The sequence below is a fragment of the Bactrocera oleae genome, chromosome 5 (genome assembly GCF_042242935.1).
Source record: "Bactrocera oleae isolate idBacOlea1 chromosome 5, idBacOlea1, whole genome shotgun sequence".
In the NCBI taxonomy this organism is placed as follows: Eukaryota; Metazoa; Arthropoda; class Insecta; order Diptera; family Tephritidae; genus Bactrocera; species Bactrocera oleae.
The window spans coordinates 68290014-68308158 of record NC_091539.1 but is presented as its reverse complement, the minus strand read 5'-3'; the positions used below and the strand labels follow the sequence as shown (position 1 = coordinate 68308158).

Sequence of the window (18145 nt, the reverse complement as noted above, 5' to 3'; positions counted from 1 at the left end):
TAAATATGTTTATTTCATATTTGTGTCAAAATAATAATTTTAATTTCACATACAATTTTTTAATCTTTTGAGAAGTCTTTAAGTTGTGGTTGTTTTAAGAATATTGATGGATTATGAATTTAAGTCATTATTCTGCATCAGAGCAATTGTCGCAAATGTTCGACAGTAATTTCTCCGTATAAACAGAGCTTACGTACATATGTATATACCACGGTATTTAGCGCAAATTGCAAGTACATCCCGCTTACGGACTATACATATATACATACATTTGCATGTACATTAGGGCGGATTAGAAAAAAACGAATATTTTTTCCCCTTGGTACTCTGAAAAATAGGTTTTTAGACACCTCTAAGAAAGTCTCTCCAAGTATGAGCTCTTTATTGTAACAGGAAGGTCCTCCGCCTTACAGTTTTCTATTTTTTTTATTATCGTACCATATTAGATTGGCGTCAAAATTAGTGAAATAAGACTCAATATAACAGTTGATTATTTTCGTTCGACAGGTCTCTGAGTATCTTAAGGGGCACACCTAGTATGATAGCCTAAAAAGGCGATTTTTAGGAATTAAAAATAAATTATCTTAAGTGTATATATTATATTTAAAAAATACACAGTAAAATTTTTAAAGAAAAAAATAAATATATTTCGAGTTACACGCGTTACAAAAAGGTGCTCCACTACTGCAAAATTGACGAAATGATGAAAAATTTTTTGTCGTTTTTGCTCTGCAAAAAAACTGGTAGATCATTGTATGGAATAATATATACAGAATAGGCCAAAAAGTGGTTGATAGTAATTGGATCATGCGTCTTCGACTAATTACATTAACAAATTCGAAAAATACAGTTTTGAATGCTAAAGCTGCTAATTAATTTTTTTTTGAAATATTGAAATATTGAAAATAATATCATTTTATAATTTTTGCTTATTTCGAGAACCCTTTAATGAATTTAGCTGGGCGTTCTGGCCTTTCACTAGTCTCCATATCTACAATACAATGATGAACTAGTTTATTTTATAACATCCATTCCATTTATTGTATAATAAAATATTATAGACAACTCGCCATTATACACACGCCCTTAATTATTATAATTTGCACAGTGCTCAGCTGCTCCCATACTTAATTCTGTTTTTTCATCCATTTTTAATTTCTCAGAGCGCTTGTCATTGGTCATATGTACATGTGTATGTGTATATCGTAATTAATTAACACAGCTTTTATTTTATTTGATTTTTTGCTTTATTTGTAGTTTCATTCAATATATTTTATCTAAAAACACGTATCTCACACGATCTCAATAAGCACCGCAAAATAAAAACACTTTCATACAAAATACTAATTAAATATTCACTCACACAAACACTCACGCACACATAGAATCACAATTTTTAATAACAGTATTACATCCATCCCTACTAGTAGTTGCGAAGTTAAGTATGCTATCCGCATTTAAGTCGCAATTTAGAATAAGAATTTACGCGTCTTCACACATTTATGCCTCATCCAAAACGAGCTTAGCTGGGGGCGCCATGGTTCTTCGCGGTATCAGTAGAGCCAAGAAGGCGCAGACATACAAGGCAATACAAGCGGTGTAGAAAGTCAGTTCGCAGTTTTTAGCCAGTATCGCACCCACAATATTAGCGCCCACAACACTGCCCAAGCGGCCGAACATCAGCGAGACGCATATTGCCATGGCACTGTAGGTAAAGTTTTAATTGAAAAATATTTTTAAGGAGATGCGAGAAAGTCTTACCGCATTTGTGTGGGATAAAGCTCAACTGTGGCAGCGCCCAAAACATTAATTGCCACGCCCACCAAAAAGAAGAGCACATACAGATACGCTGCAATCGATGGATCGACCACAAAGACTGCAGCAAGGCCACATGAGGTGAAGAAAATTGTTGAAATAACTGTGAATTGTAGACAATTGAAAAATGTTAGTGGTTGTCTAAATTATGAAAAATAGAAGTATACAATTCATTTCTAATACTTACAAAGTATGCTTATCTTGCCGACTCGGTTGATTACCAAGCCAATAAAGGCAAACGAGGAAGCGTACAAGATCTCCATGATTAATGAGTAAAAATATGTAGTGTTCTCTAATTTGGCAACGCATTCCATTGTCTGGAAAATGAGTAGTTATAATTAGACACAGGTTTACAAAGGGTCAATTCTATTCGTCTGAGAATCAGATAATGCAATTTCCATGCAAAATTATTCGTAAAGTCCGCTAAATACCATAATATCATTTTTGGATTTTTTTGAGATTTTTTAATTAAAATAATCATCGAATTTTTAATTTTTTTTTTTTGTAAAAACAATAAAGTTTTTCCAATCTTTATAAATAAATTCGAAACGTGTAACTTTATCGAATTTTTAATGAAAATTTTTTAGGATGAGTTATTGGACTTTGTTATGATCGACCTTTTTTCGTAAAACGCATGACAAGAATAAAAAAGTAGTAATAATTTTCTAGCTCTACGATTAGTTTTGCATAGGATTGGTCGGCAAATGTGAATCAATTTTGTTTTCAATTCCAGATATTTGTACTTACACCATCAGACTTATATAAGCTCTCATGTTTGTCGTACACAATTTGACAGATCTCTTTGTGTTCGCCTGGGTGAGCATTCATGAACTCGACCATAGAGTTAATGATGTGCGGGAACCACATGTACATGCCGTTCGTTACCACATACAACCAAAATTGCATATTGCAAACAATCAATGTGACGCGTATGTATTGTTTGTGGAATAATGGCACAGTCTGGTTCCACATGCTCTTCAGAAAAGCGGTGGCAAAGTTCTCCTTCGAAGCCGATTGATTGTTCAGCTGCATCATTGAGCCGGGTGTCTCCTCCTCCGGTAGGATGTGTTTTAACTAAGTAAAATGAAAATAATTATTATTCAAACTTAAACAATAAAGCACTTTGACTTACTTTTAGATCTTGAGTGCCACCGTTCCAACGTTGCATTTTTTGCAAGACCTCAATGGCTTTCGCCTCTCTACCGTGCGCCAAGAGGAATTTCGGACTTTCAGGCAAAGCGAACATGGAGAGACCGCAAAGCATGCCGGGTATGCCGCATACGATTAAAAATAAACGCCAAGGCTTATAATCAATGCCCAAGAAAGGCAAGGGCAAGACCCAGTCTTGATTGATGACAAGGAAGGCAATCATTGGCAAGATCATCGCGCCGATCGCAAAGATAAATGAAGAACCCATCATGGCGCGCGAACGTGTCTTATCTGTGTGGAACTCGCCGAGGTAGGCATAAATTGTAGCCGAACCACCAGAGACACTGTAAAAGCGTATAAATAAAAATTATTTACAAAGACTTCTTACATCTATAAAATCTGATTAGAAACTTACAAAAATCCATTGATGAAACGCAACAACACCATCACCCAAAATGTGTGCGAAAAACTTGAGAATAATGTGACAATAAAGCCTGCCAACAATGTCGGCCTAATAACCCGTCTACGCCCCTTTGTGTCGGCCAAAAAGCCCCACAGATGTGAGCTTGTTATGATACCAGCAAAACTAATGGCGCTCAAGACGCCTTTATCCTGATTCGTAAGATTTAAGTCACATTGTGCAATTGGCAAAATAAAACCCATAGCTGCCGTCTCCAACAAAACATTGGCCAAAACCATGCCAGAAATGAAGATGAGGAAGTAATTGAATTTACCGAAACCTATGAATGGTGTCAAATTAATATGAATCATAATGGCTGTATTCACATGAATGAATACTAAGCGTCAATGGTACTTACCGGTAAGTGATAAAGCTTCTGAAAATGAAATGGCCCCATGTTTACGATTTACCTTAACGGGTTCTGTATGTATAATTGAAAGTACTGGAATAAGGTGGGAAATTTGTTTGTAAATTAATTTTTTATGTTCGACAAGATCTTTGGATATGGACGTCTTACACATAAGAACATACAGATATGTATGAGTATGCATGTATGCAGTATGGGAGTTTTTGCGATGGGATGAGGATATTGCTGTTGAAGGGCACTTACATAATGCGGTTTAGCTAAAAATTATGTTGTCATTTTAATTTTTTTTTTAATATTTGTTTAGTTTTTTTTTTTTGAGTATTTTCTTCCACATTCATATTTAAACAATTTATTTTTGTTTTATATTTTTTTAATTATTTAAGATAATTTAATTTTATATGTACAAAGTGTGTGATATAAAAAATTAGCTTTGGTTACTATACAAAATCGTAACGGTAAATGTCATGGTGTGCAGTATGTGTGTGCTGTTTTTGTAGTATTTAAATTGAATTCAATTCAACCAATATTCAGTGAATTCAATAACCAAAATAACTTAAATTAATGAATAATTTTAATTAATAGATGTTAAATATTTTTTTTTCTATGAAATACTTATACACAGGCACATACTTGGTTATTATTATTTGCAAAATAAATAAATATAGTACATACTTTTTATTAAAAATATTTCTCTTTTAATAATTACCCCAAAACGCTAAATCAAATACTTATTTTTTAATGAACAATTAAAATAATTATTTAGAGACCATTACACAGTTTTTGTTGTTGTTGAAATTAAAAAAAAATTACGAAATATTTAACTATTAATTAAAATTATATAAATATTCTATAGAATAATCTTACCCATTTTGTTTATATAGTTTTGTATTTGAGTTGACTTTAAATGTTTGCTATTCTAATGAATAATTTCTTTTCTCGAAATTTTCAATTTGTGCATAAACTAATTTATATATAAAAAATAACAATGCTTGTTTTGAGTACTAATTAAACGCTAAATATAAAAGTCTTTCGAATTTTTTGTACTGTCTAACCTTCGCGCCTCTAAGCTACTAATGTCAGTTAAGAAAATAGCCATCTATTTAAACCTTTTCGCCCACTCAATACGAAGTATATGTGAAGGTATATACATTCGTAAACAGGTGCATATATACAGAAGCTATCTTGTGCCGCAAATTTAACAACTAAGAAATGTGACATTTTTATGACAGATGTAGACACAAAATTGAATTATTCTACATGCACTTATGTACACACGACAAATAATTGCATATATTTATATCCAAAGGATGATGTGTATTTTCTATACCTTTTGGTTAGATCTTCACTAAGGTATGTATGTACAAGCTGTTAAAGCTGCATAATGTCAGCGTGAAACTTACAGTATCTGTTCATCTAAATATGGTTTCATGGTCAAAATCGCCAGACAAACTTTTCGCGTCGTAAACAAATAGCTACCAATCAAGAAAAAAAAAGTTTATCGATTTAATTTATGCGCCCCTTTTGAATGCACTACTTTCGCGTCAAATTTGATCAGATGGTATTTCTTTGTTAATGAAATTTACAAATATTTATACTTTTAGAAATTCTGAGATATTTTTTACTTTTATGTTTCAAATTTTTTTAAAACATATGCATTTTTGAGAACATACTTAAATATATATATTTTTAAAGTTAAGTAACTAATTTTTGATATACTCTTTATAAAAAATAAAACAAAAAAAACATTTTCAATTTTATTTTATTTAATTTAATTTGCTGAAATAAAAGGTTCCTAGAAATAGTGCGCTATGATCGAAATTCAATAATTCAAGAGAATATATGCTAAACTTACCTAATGAATAATTTCAAGTTTAGACACAAATATTAATTAAAAAGATATCGCAATCTGTATCATATAAAACGGATATTGAAATTTAATTAATTAAATATTACGAACTGCCTTAAGACTATGCACTGAAAATCAGCCAATAAATTTTCAAGAAAATTTAATTTATTTTTTTAAGAGCGAAGACAAGTACATACATACATACATACATATTAAATATTTACTCTCATCTAATTTCAAATTATTATTTCAAATCAATTTTATTTTTATACAGAATTATATTCAAATCTTTTCGTGCCATACATAGTTTTATGCACACATACTGTATATTTATTTCAACCTAAAGGCTAACTCACACAACCAATGCCAAGCCGCATTTGCGTCAGTAAGATCAGTTAATAAGTCGCCGGACGCAAATAATTTTCCAGTACTTATATAAATATATATGTAGGACTTCTAATGTGAGAAGATAGTGGATGTAATTGCGTAATGTTTGCTCCATTTCAGTTACATTGCAATAACAAAACTCGCCGCTTACGCTTTAATTTAATAAATACCAGCAGCTGATCTACGAATACATATGAATTGTTATTTTAATTTTTAAAATTAAAGAGACAAATAACCAAATAAATTAAATCCTAGCAGTAGCAGTATTTCTATGCATTTACATTCATTATGCAGCTCCATAAGTCTCTTTATAACGAATAAGCTCTGGACAAACACAAATGTTATACTTTATAGGCGAAAAGCAGTGGTATTAGGCCTGTTTTGCTGTTTTTACGTATAAATTGCTTTTTTTTTTTAAACCTTAGTTATAAACAGTTACATATATACGAGTACATGCCATGATACAGATGGCACATATACCGTATACCGTTTCCACTTTCCATATTTGTGCTTTTGTCATGTTTTTATTTCGGTAAATAATTATAAATAGCCGTTAGTTTGAAAAGAAAAGTATAGTTAAACCGGCTTCTGTCAGATAAGCGCTTTGTGTAATTTGGGGTTGAAGGTATAAAGCGTGGGAACCCGGTAGATGGTATAAACAATTTTTGTTGTTCGTAAATGAATTATAACTGATTTGATAAGATAACTTTTTACAATGACGCGTAGTGAAAGTTTCTCATTTTTCATTTCTAGAAGCTTGAGAGTTGTTGTTGGCAGTGTAATTGTTGACACATTTAAATGTTAAAATTTGAAATAGTTTACTTTACATATTTTTTTAACGTTTTCCAGGAATTTTGTCTAGCTTTTTATTAGAAATGTTCTAGGACCAGTTTTGCTAATAATTCAATCAAAAATAATTAAATTAATATTAAATTAACTTTTTTTGTAGTCTCGAAAATCTTAATTAAGAATACTTTTAAAAATTCTAGTTAGAAAATACCGTATTGAAAATTAAGAATAAATTTAAAAAAATGTTAATCCCAAGTTTAAACTTAGAAATTAAAAAAATTGTTTTTGAATTTACATTTTTGCGCTTGCGTACTTCGTGTTCTACCATTTTGAACTATAGCTTGAACAAAGCAATCATCTTCAATACTCTAGAGCAGTGGCCAGTAAGCTAGCACATTCAAACGATTTATATTTTATCAATATTTAATTTTTATTATGGGACAAAAAATTTAATTTTAACAATTTAATTTCGATTTTACAATTGAACAATAAATTTTCAATTTTTAATCCCATAATTAGAATTAAAAACCGAATTTTAATTTAAAATATTCGCAACACTGTTCAGGGTAAGTTCGAATTACAATGGAAACCTTCTATAATGTTATTTGGCCTAGAAAAAGATACATATGTATGTATAAGTTATGGGTTATTGAAGCAACGAAAATCTAAAATTAAATTTTTTATAGAATCTGCAACTTTTGAAATTGACAAGTTATTTGAAAACAAAAATGGCTAGTAAATAATAATAATGCAATACATTTTCCTTTAGTTCATAATTCTCCTGAATATTGTAAAAATTAATTTAAAAGCATTCACAGGCTGCATGCGTAATAGCAGAATATATCTTCCAACAGCAGTAAATAAATAATGTCATTTACGTTCTCTGCTATTATTTATTTATTAACATTCTCTGCTCTGATATATCTGCTGTTAAATTAACATAACCAGAAACTTTTTTAAGCATTCCTACAGGCGCCGCCAAAAATTTGGCATTATTAGAAGCGGAAATGAAATATACATATGTATGTGTATATGTACATATACAGTTATCACAACAGGAAACACATCTATATATATACATATGTACATACACGTATGTAGAACAAAATTCACTTTTATTCTTGAGAATTTAACTTCATTAATAAAGTATCGCATTAAGTATTGAATATTTTTCTGTATTATCACTGAGTCATAAACAAATTAGTATGCAATACAAGACTATAATCTTATAATCTTAATATAATGACTTTGGCTTAATTTATAATAAATTACTTAAATTAAATAACAAATAGTTAAACACAATTTAGATATATAATTTACATATGTATATAATAAATACCAGAGAATGGAAAAAAAGTTAATAATATGCATACAACGGAATAGCACTTGGTCGTATAGAGAATGTTAATACATTTAATAATATCTAATAAATTATTAATGTTCTCTAAAAACACTTGAAAAAGGATATCAAAAATTTATTTTTGTATAAAATTTTATTTAACAGAGTAAAATTATAGATACTGTTTATTGGACGAGCATGTTAATGAACATGTATATTTTTAAAGTCTACATTTCGGCGAACAATAATTGCTTGCAAATAAACGGATTGAAAGCACAAAGTGAAAAACAAAAGTGCACAGACTAACAAAAGGATAAGTGATGGAGTTTTTCACATTAGCTTATCTTTTCAGTAACAAGTATGTACGAGTATGTACGACATTTGTATAATATATTTCATCTATGCTATACATATATTATATTATACATATGTACAGTATATTTGTTATGGCTTATTATAAATAAGTAGTATTTTAAAATTTAGTGTTGAGCATTAATGCAAATGAAATTACCTCTCATTTTATAACATACATTTAGGAGTCGTGGTAGTAGTACAGTAGTTAATTGATAATACGAAATTCGGATTTATTATTTAAATCATGTTATAATAATTATAAATAAATTTTCGCATAAGCTTTTGGTAATTTGAGTTATTAAAAAAAAGGTTTCAATTATAAATAGGCTCATATACATATATAAAACGAAAAACCAAAAGTAAATCGGTTAAACAGTTAACCTGTTATCAACTGATATGTTTTAAATCAAAATGGACTTACGCTCCTATTTTTCTAAAGATATACCTATGTATCGAAATAAAGCTGTACTTTAAATGACAATATTTATTCACTGCTTTTGTAGCTATTAAAAAAATATTTGTGTTTGGAAATTCCGCTTGCACGTAAAAGGCCGCTGCAATGACAACAAACTTCGACAGATATACATATGTACATACATGCACATATGTATAGAAGGTAATGTATGTAAGTACTTAAGCGAACGTCATTTTAAAACATAAACGTGATGTTGACCTACGTATCGCGTATGTATATACAGTATCGGACACATCTACAATACATCTATAAATTTTAAAAGTAGTCTAATAATATGAGTATTTACAACTTTAACGACCAATAGTGTATAAAGTTTCAGCTATTATATATGTACATATGTAAGTATTGTGGTATTCTGCCACACTTAACACTAACAAAAACTACAACATAATAAACATGATTTATGTACTGTAAATATGCTATAAGAATTATATTGTTTTTATTGCATTTAGCAGTTATATTATCATAAACATAACATAACTATCATAAAGTGAAGTGTCATGTTGTGACAAAAAGCCGCTGCCATCGCGAGTATTCACATTACACCGTTATTAATTTGATTTATATCTCCTATTGAAGAGATTGGTTGTAAAACAATAAATTCTTTGATGTTCTATCGTCATAAATACTAATGTTATCAATTGGACAATTACACACTTGTGTAAACGTTTGCAGAAAATAATAGTAAAATTATAATTATACATACCAGTACCTATGTACTTATATTACTATATTAGAGGGTAGCGAAGTTTTTAATTCAAAATGTTTGGAAATTTTAATTCCTAAACAAATTCTTTTTTAGTTTTAAACTATAGGCTTGAGAATAAAACTTTCCTTTTTTATTTTTCAATACGGTTTTTGGAATTAAAATTTTTTAATTTGTTTTTTTAATCCGGTATGTGGGAAGTTTTTTTTTATTTTTTAACCTCGTATTTGGGATTACAAAATAAATAAAAATTTAATGCAAATGTTAATTAATTAATTTTTTTATTTAAAATTTGCTATTTCGAGAAAAAGCGCGATGTAAAAATTTTATTTTACTCAATGGTTCAAAAGTTATGGTATTTTCAATAAAAAAAGATATTTAAGGTGTTATTTGAGTGGGAAACTTTGAATGCTCACTTTAATGCATAAATTCGATAGGTTATTTCTTCTTTTTGGTTCACCCTAATGTACAAATATATGAAATGTCTGCTCTAACTTTAGTACATTTAGTTGATAATGGTATTTAGATAATAATGTCATGATACTAAAACATGCAGCAGGAAACTATGTCAGACGTTTAACTTCGAAAAAAATGACTTTAACTACATTCAGATAATGTGAGCACACAAACTCTGCGCTAAGTGCGTTGTGCGCTAATTAAATCGACACTGTATTGTCGTATTTTCAAAAGCAAGAGCATAGGCACACTCACCGGCACCCACTTGCAAATTAAGAACTGTGTAAATATTTAAGTAATTATCAGTGTTAATTGGAGGATTTTGCAAATAACTGCATACAAATAGATATGTAAGAGTAAAATCATTTATGTAAGTACATATGAATATGTACATAGTATATACGCAACTACATAAGTCTTTACATTGTATTCTGAATTGTCACATATACCACATTTCATAGGCTATTTATTACATGCATACATATAAACATATATGCATATATGGTATTTATACTATGCAGTTCTCTGCTACATAAATATACTTGTACAATATAGTACCGTTTTCATATACTCGAGTAGTTCAAGGTAACATTGCCAATTCCGCGATCAAGCAACAATTTTCTTTTTCATCATCAACACATTTTCCACCAAATTTCAATAAGACGACGAATCGCACACACACACTCATACCATCGTTTATACAATTGAGAATGGGTATTGTGGTGTGTGTGAAGATACTCTGTACTATACGCTCGATGGCGTCACAACAGTCTGCGAACAAATAAAAGTACACATACATATATGCATAGTTATGTGCCTACGTTAATTGTTCAGGCGTGCTCTCTACATGTCGCTAAATATTAACAAATTCAGTAACCAACAAAGCACGTGGCGAATTCAACTGTATTTCCAAAAAATTGAGAGAGAGCAGCGAGTGATAAGAAGACTTTATGCTGGTGTTTCAGACGAAGCATCAAGTAAGTGTTGCGCTTAGTTATATTTGCCGTTTTTTTTTATAAAAAAAAAATGTTTCTTTATGGTATGTTAATAACAATTAATATGATTATTTATGTAAGTTAATAAAACAATAAAATTTGTATTTATATGCCAAATTAACTTTTATGTACAACTCGTATCACGTCATAAATCCCATCATAATTTATCAGCAATAATAATAATCATTAATAAGTAGATAATTTTATTACTCACATACACTTACCATTTACTGACTTTTTTCACATAAAACTTCGATATTCTATATGCATTTGCGATTTGTTTATTCTGAAAATGACCTTGGCCCTGCACATGCAGTTTCTATTATTTGTATATTAATACCTTGTACTTTTTATCATGATCAGATTCTTTGTGAACAAAAGCTTTATATTCCCAAACAAACAGTAGAATACTCTCTTGTAAAAAGCACTCAAGAGATCAACTAGGAAATGGAGTCGTTATTGTATATATGTAAATAAAGTTATCGTGTTTTGTAAATGAACTAAGTAATGCAATTATTATCGCCAAATATATACATAGTTGAATAAATATAAGTACGTTAATATCCATTACAAAGTAAAGTAAAAAGCCTGTTTATGAATGCCGTTGTTTAGGAGTATTTTTAAGACATTGTATTTGATCAAAAAATGCTTGTCGTGTTCGATAATTATTGATTTTTTTCGTATGTATTTAGTAAATATATTTAATTTTTATTTTCCAATTTTTACATTCAAAAATAAAAATTAAATATTATACTCTATTAAGAAGCCAACTTAGTATGAAATTTTAACAAAATTATACTTCGATAGCTTATACCTTTAAACATAATATAAATAAAATAACTAAAATTTAAAGTAGATCACAATCAGTTTTTGTTATAACCTGCGAAAATATAACAGCTCAGTTCAATCAGCTCCATCAAATTTTCTTTAAACGCGTTTCTCTCGAACTTGCTTAGGTGATTATTTGAAGAAAAATTATCCGATCAATATTTTTTTTGCATGTTCTATACACATATACTTAGTTCTCCATGCAAAGACGCACACGTTTTTTTATTTGATCAAAATTCGAATATTGGCAGACCAAAAACGAACAAAATTTTCGTTAAAATGTAACTTTTTTTTAAAACGCCGATGTCATAATACAAAAAAATCTTTAAAAAAAATTAATCAAAAAAGTAGCATGAAAATTTTTGCAATGTATGTTTGACCGTGCTGAGGCATTATTTTCACTCAGAGTGCCAAATTTGAGCAATTTACACAGTTTTCGTGTTTCTGGTACTTCGTACAGATAAACATACATAAGTTCTCAGACATATAATATTTATAAGAAACTGTGTATGCCAGAAGCACGCGCAAAAAGAGTTCTATTAACATTCACACGCCGAATAGAGAGAGCATTGGCGGCGTGTTGTGCATGTACATATGTATGTAAATATAATATGTACAGACGTATTTATATTTTGTGACGCAAACGCATAATTTTACTTGTTTTTGTTGTTTGTTATGCAAATTATTGATTTGCTGCATTTTTCTAGAAAATTATGTGCACTTCCCGCTCGTTAATAACTTCCAAAGAAACTTGTTGTTAACGCATTGCGCGAATGTTTCAGAAGAGTTCATCAGCACAATTCTTTATAAAAGATATACTCATATTATATTATTGCTGATTCCTTTTGATACTTGCGTTACCGTCTCCATTCGATGGCCATCAATGCTGAGGTTCAGAAATATATATGTGCATGCGTGCGCTTGTACTTTGAAGTGTCTTATCAGATTCATATAATGAAACAACAAAAAAGTATACTTTAGTATTAAACGAAACATTTGTGCGCATATTTACAAGTCTTTTTGAAATCGAGACTGAGCCAAAGAGCTTGTCTCCGCTGTTGCTATGTTTGATAAGAAACCAAGTGGTTCTTCGAAGAATAAGTATACGCAGAGTACACACTCACACATGTATATGTATATGTACATATCTATGAATGTATTCACATGTAAACCGACTGTAGTTGTATGACAATCTACGTTTGTTTAATATTTGCGGAAATCACACAATTTGCTCCATTCGCGCAATGATTTATTTATTTTGTGCGCTACCTAACCAAATACTAACTGATTAACTTCTTTTTTTTTTTTAATACGCAAGTATTGAAGTGTGAGTCATGTTAAGTAATATAACAAGTGCATTAAATGTGTAAATAATATTTATGAAGCTCAACTAGCCTGATGCCTTTTTGAAATAATAATAAAGCAAATCTTAACCTATATTTTTATACCCTGAACAGGGTATATTAAGTTTACCACAAAGTTTTGTAGTACCCAGAAGGAAACGGCATAGGCCTTATAAATTATATACATACTTACATATTTACTCGAATATGACGTGCTGACGAGCTGACTCGATTTAGCCATGTCCACCCGTCTGGCCGTCTGTCTGTATAAGTATTTACCCGTATTTTGAAATTTTGCACATCTCTTTTTCTCCTCAACAAGCTGCTCATTTGTCGGAACTCTCGATATCGGACCACTATAGGATACAGCTGTCATACAAACTGACCGCTCAAAATCAAAACCTTGCATGGATAATTTTTTATTTGGCAGGACATCTTTACGAAATTTGGTATGAATTATTGATCAAGGTAACTGTAAAATCTCGGTAAAAATTGTTCATATCAGTCCACTATATGTTGTATGGATACTTTTTTATTTGTGGAGGGTAATATAGCTTCGGTGCAACCGAAGTTAACGTGTTTTTCTTTTCTGTAGAGAATTTTTAAAAAAATTAATGCTCACCTGCTGAATAAAATATGTTATAACTAAGAGGTTTTTAGATCACAATCACCGATTGAAACAAACTTTAAAGCATACATACATATAAATTCTATGATTTTATACAATATATTAAATATAAATACATAATAATTTGAATAATGTCTAAATTTTGTATTTTTAAAATATCATTCTCATCCCCTATTAACATAATCTATGCATACATATGTATTATTGTATTGTAGTTTACCTATAAATCATATTCCAAAGTGCAATATTGTGTACAAAGTTTCGTAATTTGTGTATTTCCAGGAAATTTACATTTTAAGCACATATACAAGAGACATAATTTCCGCAAAAAGCTCGTACAAACCGGCTAAATGCCGCTTCGGTATAAATTTACAGACAAATACAAACTAAAATGCATTAAATATAAGTGATCAGTGTTTATAATCACTTTAATGCATAATAGATAAGCGTAAAAATTTAGTGTTAAATAAAAATTCGTTGAAGAAGACGACAGCAAAACACATAGCATATATACATACATACACATACATATACCCAGAAATGCTAAGAGTATTGACTGCGTTGTCTTGCACATATACACATGTGCTCATAATATCTATGTATGTATGTAAATGCGTTTGTAGTTGAGTTCGTAGAGCGTGTACGAGTAAATAAGGAAATTCGCCAATACACATACACATATTAACGCAAAAAAGGGGGTTGCTGCCAGACTGCCTTGACCTGGGACAATGTCTGACACTGCTAAATAAACAGTTAATATGTATAAAAAATCCGCGTATATCATAAGCAAAACATAAGCGCAAAATCACTAACCATTGTTGTGCTAGTTGCCACCATGGCTGTTGCAGGGTGTTCCACATTTTTGAAATTCAATCGACAAACAAATAAATACCTTTAATAGAACAATTTCATGATTTATACAACAAATAATTATAGAGAAACGAGTGTTCAATGCGATTTTATTTGTGACAATTAAGTAAATAACTGTAATATATTTGCCTGTGTGTGTGTGCTTTTCGGTGGTAACGACTTTAGGAAATCCCCGTAAAAAAATCGTATTTTCAATAATAGTTGTTACTTTACACTTTTAATTGCTTTCGTGTATATATGTAAATCAATTAATCAATTGATTATATATATGCACATATATTAATTTCTGTTGTAAATGCAATTAATACAAACGCGAGGTGTACTGACATTTTTATAAACAAACCAATTGGCTTAGCAGTAAGAAAAAAAACCTTATAATTCACGCGACAAAATATAAACGATTGCTGATTGTGCACAACGATACTACAAACATATGCATGATATTTTATTACCAGCGCGCTTACCTAAAACACTCGACCTGTAACTGAGACGCGTTGAACTTAAATACGCTGATTCATTCGCTCAGGGTTACTGCATTGCATGCGCTCCATATCATATTTCCATTAGGTTTAAGAAAAACAATCGTCGATTGGTTTCAGTTTTTAATGAATTTTCTTTCATTTCTTTTTTATTTGGCATATGTTTCGGATTTTCAATGCTTATTTGTACGAGTATATACTTTTTATTAGATAATTATATGTCTATTTTTTTTTAGTTGCAGGTTTTGTATAGTGCTTGCACTGGCACAACAACTTTAAAATCATTTGTTAATAATTCAGTGCAATATTGTGTTCTGCCATAAACTTAAACTATTTGTAGTCGTAAATTATGAATAAGGTGACCAGGTATTTTTTTACGTTAGGCACTTAAGTACTTAGATTTGTTTACAGTGTAAAAAGTGCTATATTTACTCGAAATTCCCATATTGAAGTGGTCTGTGGGCAGGCACTGTGCCTATAAATGCACAGGGATCATTAAATTGTTTGTTTTACTCTCAGCTTTAGAATCTAATTCCCAGACACTTACTTCAAGAGCCACTTGGCACTTGCATTTTCCAGGCGCTTTTAGCAAAATGCTACTGATTTATATTTGTTATCTTTAAATGCGGACTTTGGAATAGCCCAAACACCGAATATTAGAAAAAAGTCAATAAAGTAACAAAATATTTAATCTTATATAAAAATATGACAATTAAAGTCTTTGCTGGGTCTTTATGATTGGAATATTTCGAATAATTTGTTCTATTTTACTTCGATATTCTTTTTCATTAGACCGTATTGCAAGCAATGACGGTTTTTACTGTATTATTGAATTATATAAAAAAGGGGTTATATCCACATGCAAGCCAGAAAAAACGCGAACTTTTGTGAATTTTTTGAAGAGCCATGAAAATGCTTATTCTTATTTTTAAATTACTCTTATATACATTTAGAAAACGAAACCGTAATTACATGATTGATGTGCTTACACATTTTAATAAAAAAAAAGCATGGTACATTTACAGAATTTAATGTACTTTAATAGTTGGATTCATTTTGAGAACTTTTGGATTACCTTGATGCCGTAGCCGATCTAAAGGAGGACCTTCAAAAAAAGGTGTCTAGCGGTGAGAGAGATTTTTCTACTTAAAATTATTTCAAATCCTAAAACCAAAAGAATTTATTATTACTATAGCTGAATACAGGTAACAATCGAAGGAGAAGTCAAAATTTTGATTTTTGACAAAATAATGGTTTCCCAAAAAAAGTCGTTATTTGTGAGAAAATTTACATTTCAGAGTGGCTTAAAAAGTCGAATTTATTATCAGAATCCTGCGTTACGAGAAAAACGCTTTTAAAATTTTATAAACCGATTATACTGAGTTAAAAAATTCTTAAAAATACACTATATCTCCGAGACTTTTTGGCAGATCAACATCAAAATTTTGGATTTTTATCTCAAATACATAATATAATCGATATATAGACAAAAAAAAATTGTAAATTCACAAGTGGATATAACCCCTAATCAAAATATTTTATGTAAAAAACTTAATAGCTGATCACCTTATAACTTATCTTACGTTTTCTTATAGTTTTTTTTTTAAACTTTATATATTTACTTATTAGTATTAATTATTTTTTTCAACTTATTGCTTTATGTACATAAGTACGAAGGAAAGTGAAGAACTTAATGCTTGCCGTAACACTTCCGTGTCGCTTGACTAAAAAACAATGCATTCGTGTTAATACTAGTACAGACATATATTCAATGTCATTTATTTAAACAGACAGAAATATGTATGCAATATATCTACATACATACATATGTTTTGTAATTATGTATATGTAGTAAAAACAACGAATAAGCGAGAATGCGGTTTGACACAATTTCGATATGGCTGTGAAGGTATGAAAGTGATTAAAAAATATTTACATCAAATGATTACTTACAACGTTCAGCGGCGCTTTCGGCACTGCAGTCTTTCAGCTCGAAGCTGCCCAATTTTGAACGCATCTCCATATGGCACGGATTTTTGTGAGAACTCTGCTTTGCTTATCACTTTTATATAACTGGACTGGTGTAAATAATGACCTTAAAACTCTTCTATTTAATTGTTTCACTCAACTGTATTCAAATTTACATGTAATTTATAATTATTTGCAATGGCTGCATGCGCGAGGATGATATGCTCCACTGGCTATATTAATTAGCAGCTTCAATAAAAAGCACTGTTTACTTTTATAATCCTAAAAAAATTTAAAACACAAGTACGCCGTTATATTTTTGTAATGCCTGCTTGTTGGCTTCTGGTTTCACGTGTTTATATTTGACTTTGGGTTTGCACGTAAAATAAATTTTGCTTAAATTTATAATATTTGCTTTGGCAGTGACTATCTTAATAAGGGCACGTTTAATGTGCAAAAATGCTGGTGTTTTTAATTTTTACTATTTTTTTCAGAATTTTTGCTATTAAATAATTTTTGCAAATAACACTGCGCACTTCAAATATTGTATAATGTCCTTGTATTTGTAATGACTGGCTGTCGTATTTGTATTTGTAGAATTTAGTGAAAATTTATATATATTTTTTTTTATTGTACACCCGCTACTTGCTAACACTGGCAGTGTTTGTTTAATTTTCTTTTTCCTACGTTTTAGCGACGCGTTGCCTGTTCATTTAAGCGAAAGCGAAGACAGCGGTGGTCACAGTTTGGCAAGTGAGCAGTTGTTGGTTTGCACTTCGTTGTTACCCGTTGGACTTTGCGAAATTGACTGAGCGCTGCATCAAGCGGCTCGTCCTAATATACACCACTAAATTGAAAAAAATCGTTGACTAAGCAAAATGAGAATTCGAA

The 18145-nt window shown here is 30.2% G+C and overlaps 1 protein-coding gene across 3 annotated transcripts; it reads right to left on the bottom strand.

Moving 5' to 3' along the window:
• Positions 1-1223: 1223 nt before the first annotated feature.
• Positions 1224-18089, bottom strand: LOC106625761 (synaptic vesicle glycoprotein 2A). 3 transcript variants are annotated; one of them, XM_070110027.1, is made up of 9 exons: positions 17942-18089; positions 17240-17536; positions 3783-3866; positions 3380-3704; positions 2948-3308; positions 2563-2889; positions 2003-2132; positions 1762-1918; positions 1224-1705 (listed from the first exon to the last, which is right to left on the bottom strand). In XM_070110027.1, the coding sequence occupies exons 2-9, from the start codon at positions 17307-17309 to the stop codon at positions 1501-1503; spliced, it is 1659 nt and encodes a 552-aa protein (XP_069966128.1). In that variant the 5' UTR covers positions 17310-17536; positions 17942-18089; the 3' UTR covers positions 1224-1500. The 3 variants fall into 3 exon arrangements, with proteins under 3 accessions (XP_069966128.1, XP_069966127.1, XP_036221550.2); XM_070110026.1 differs by having other exon boundaries at positions 17240-18066; XM_036365657.2 differs by lacking the exons at positions 17240-17536; positions 17942-18089 and adding an exon at positions 4656-4865.
• Between the last annotated feature and the right edge of the window lie 56 nt (positions 18090-18145).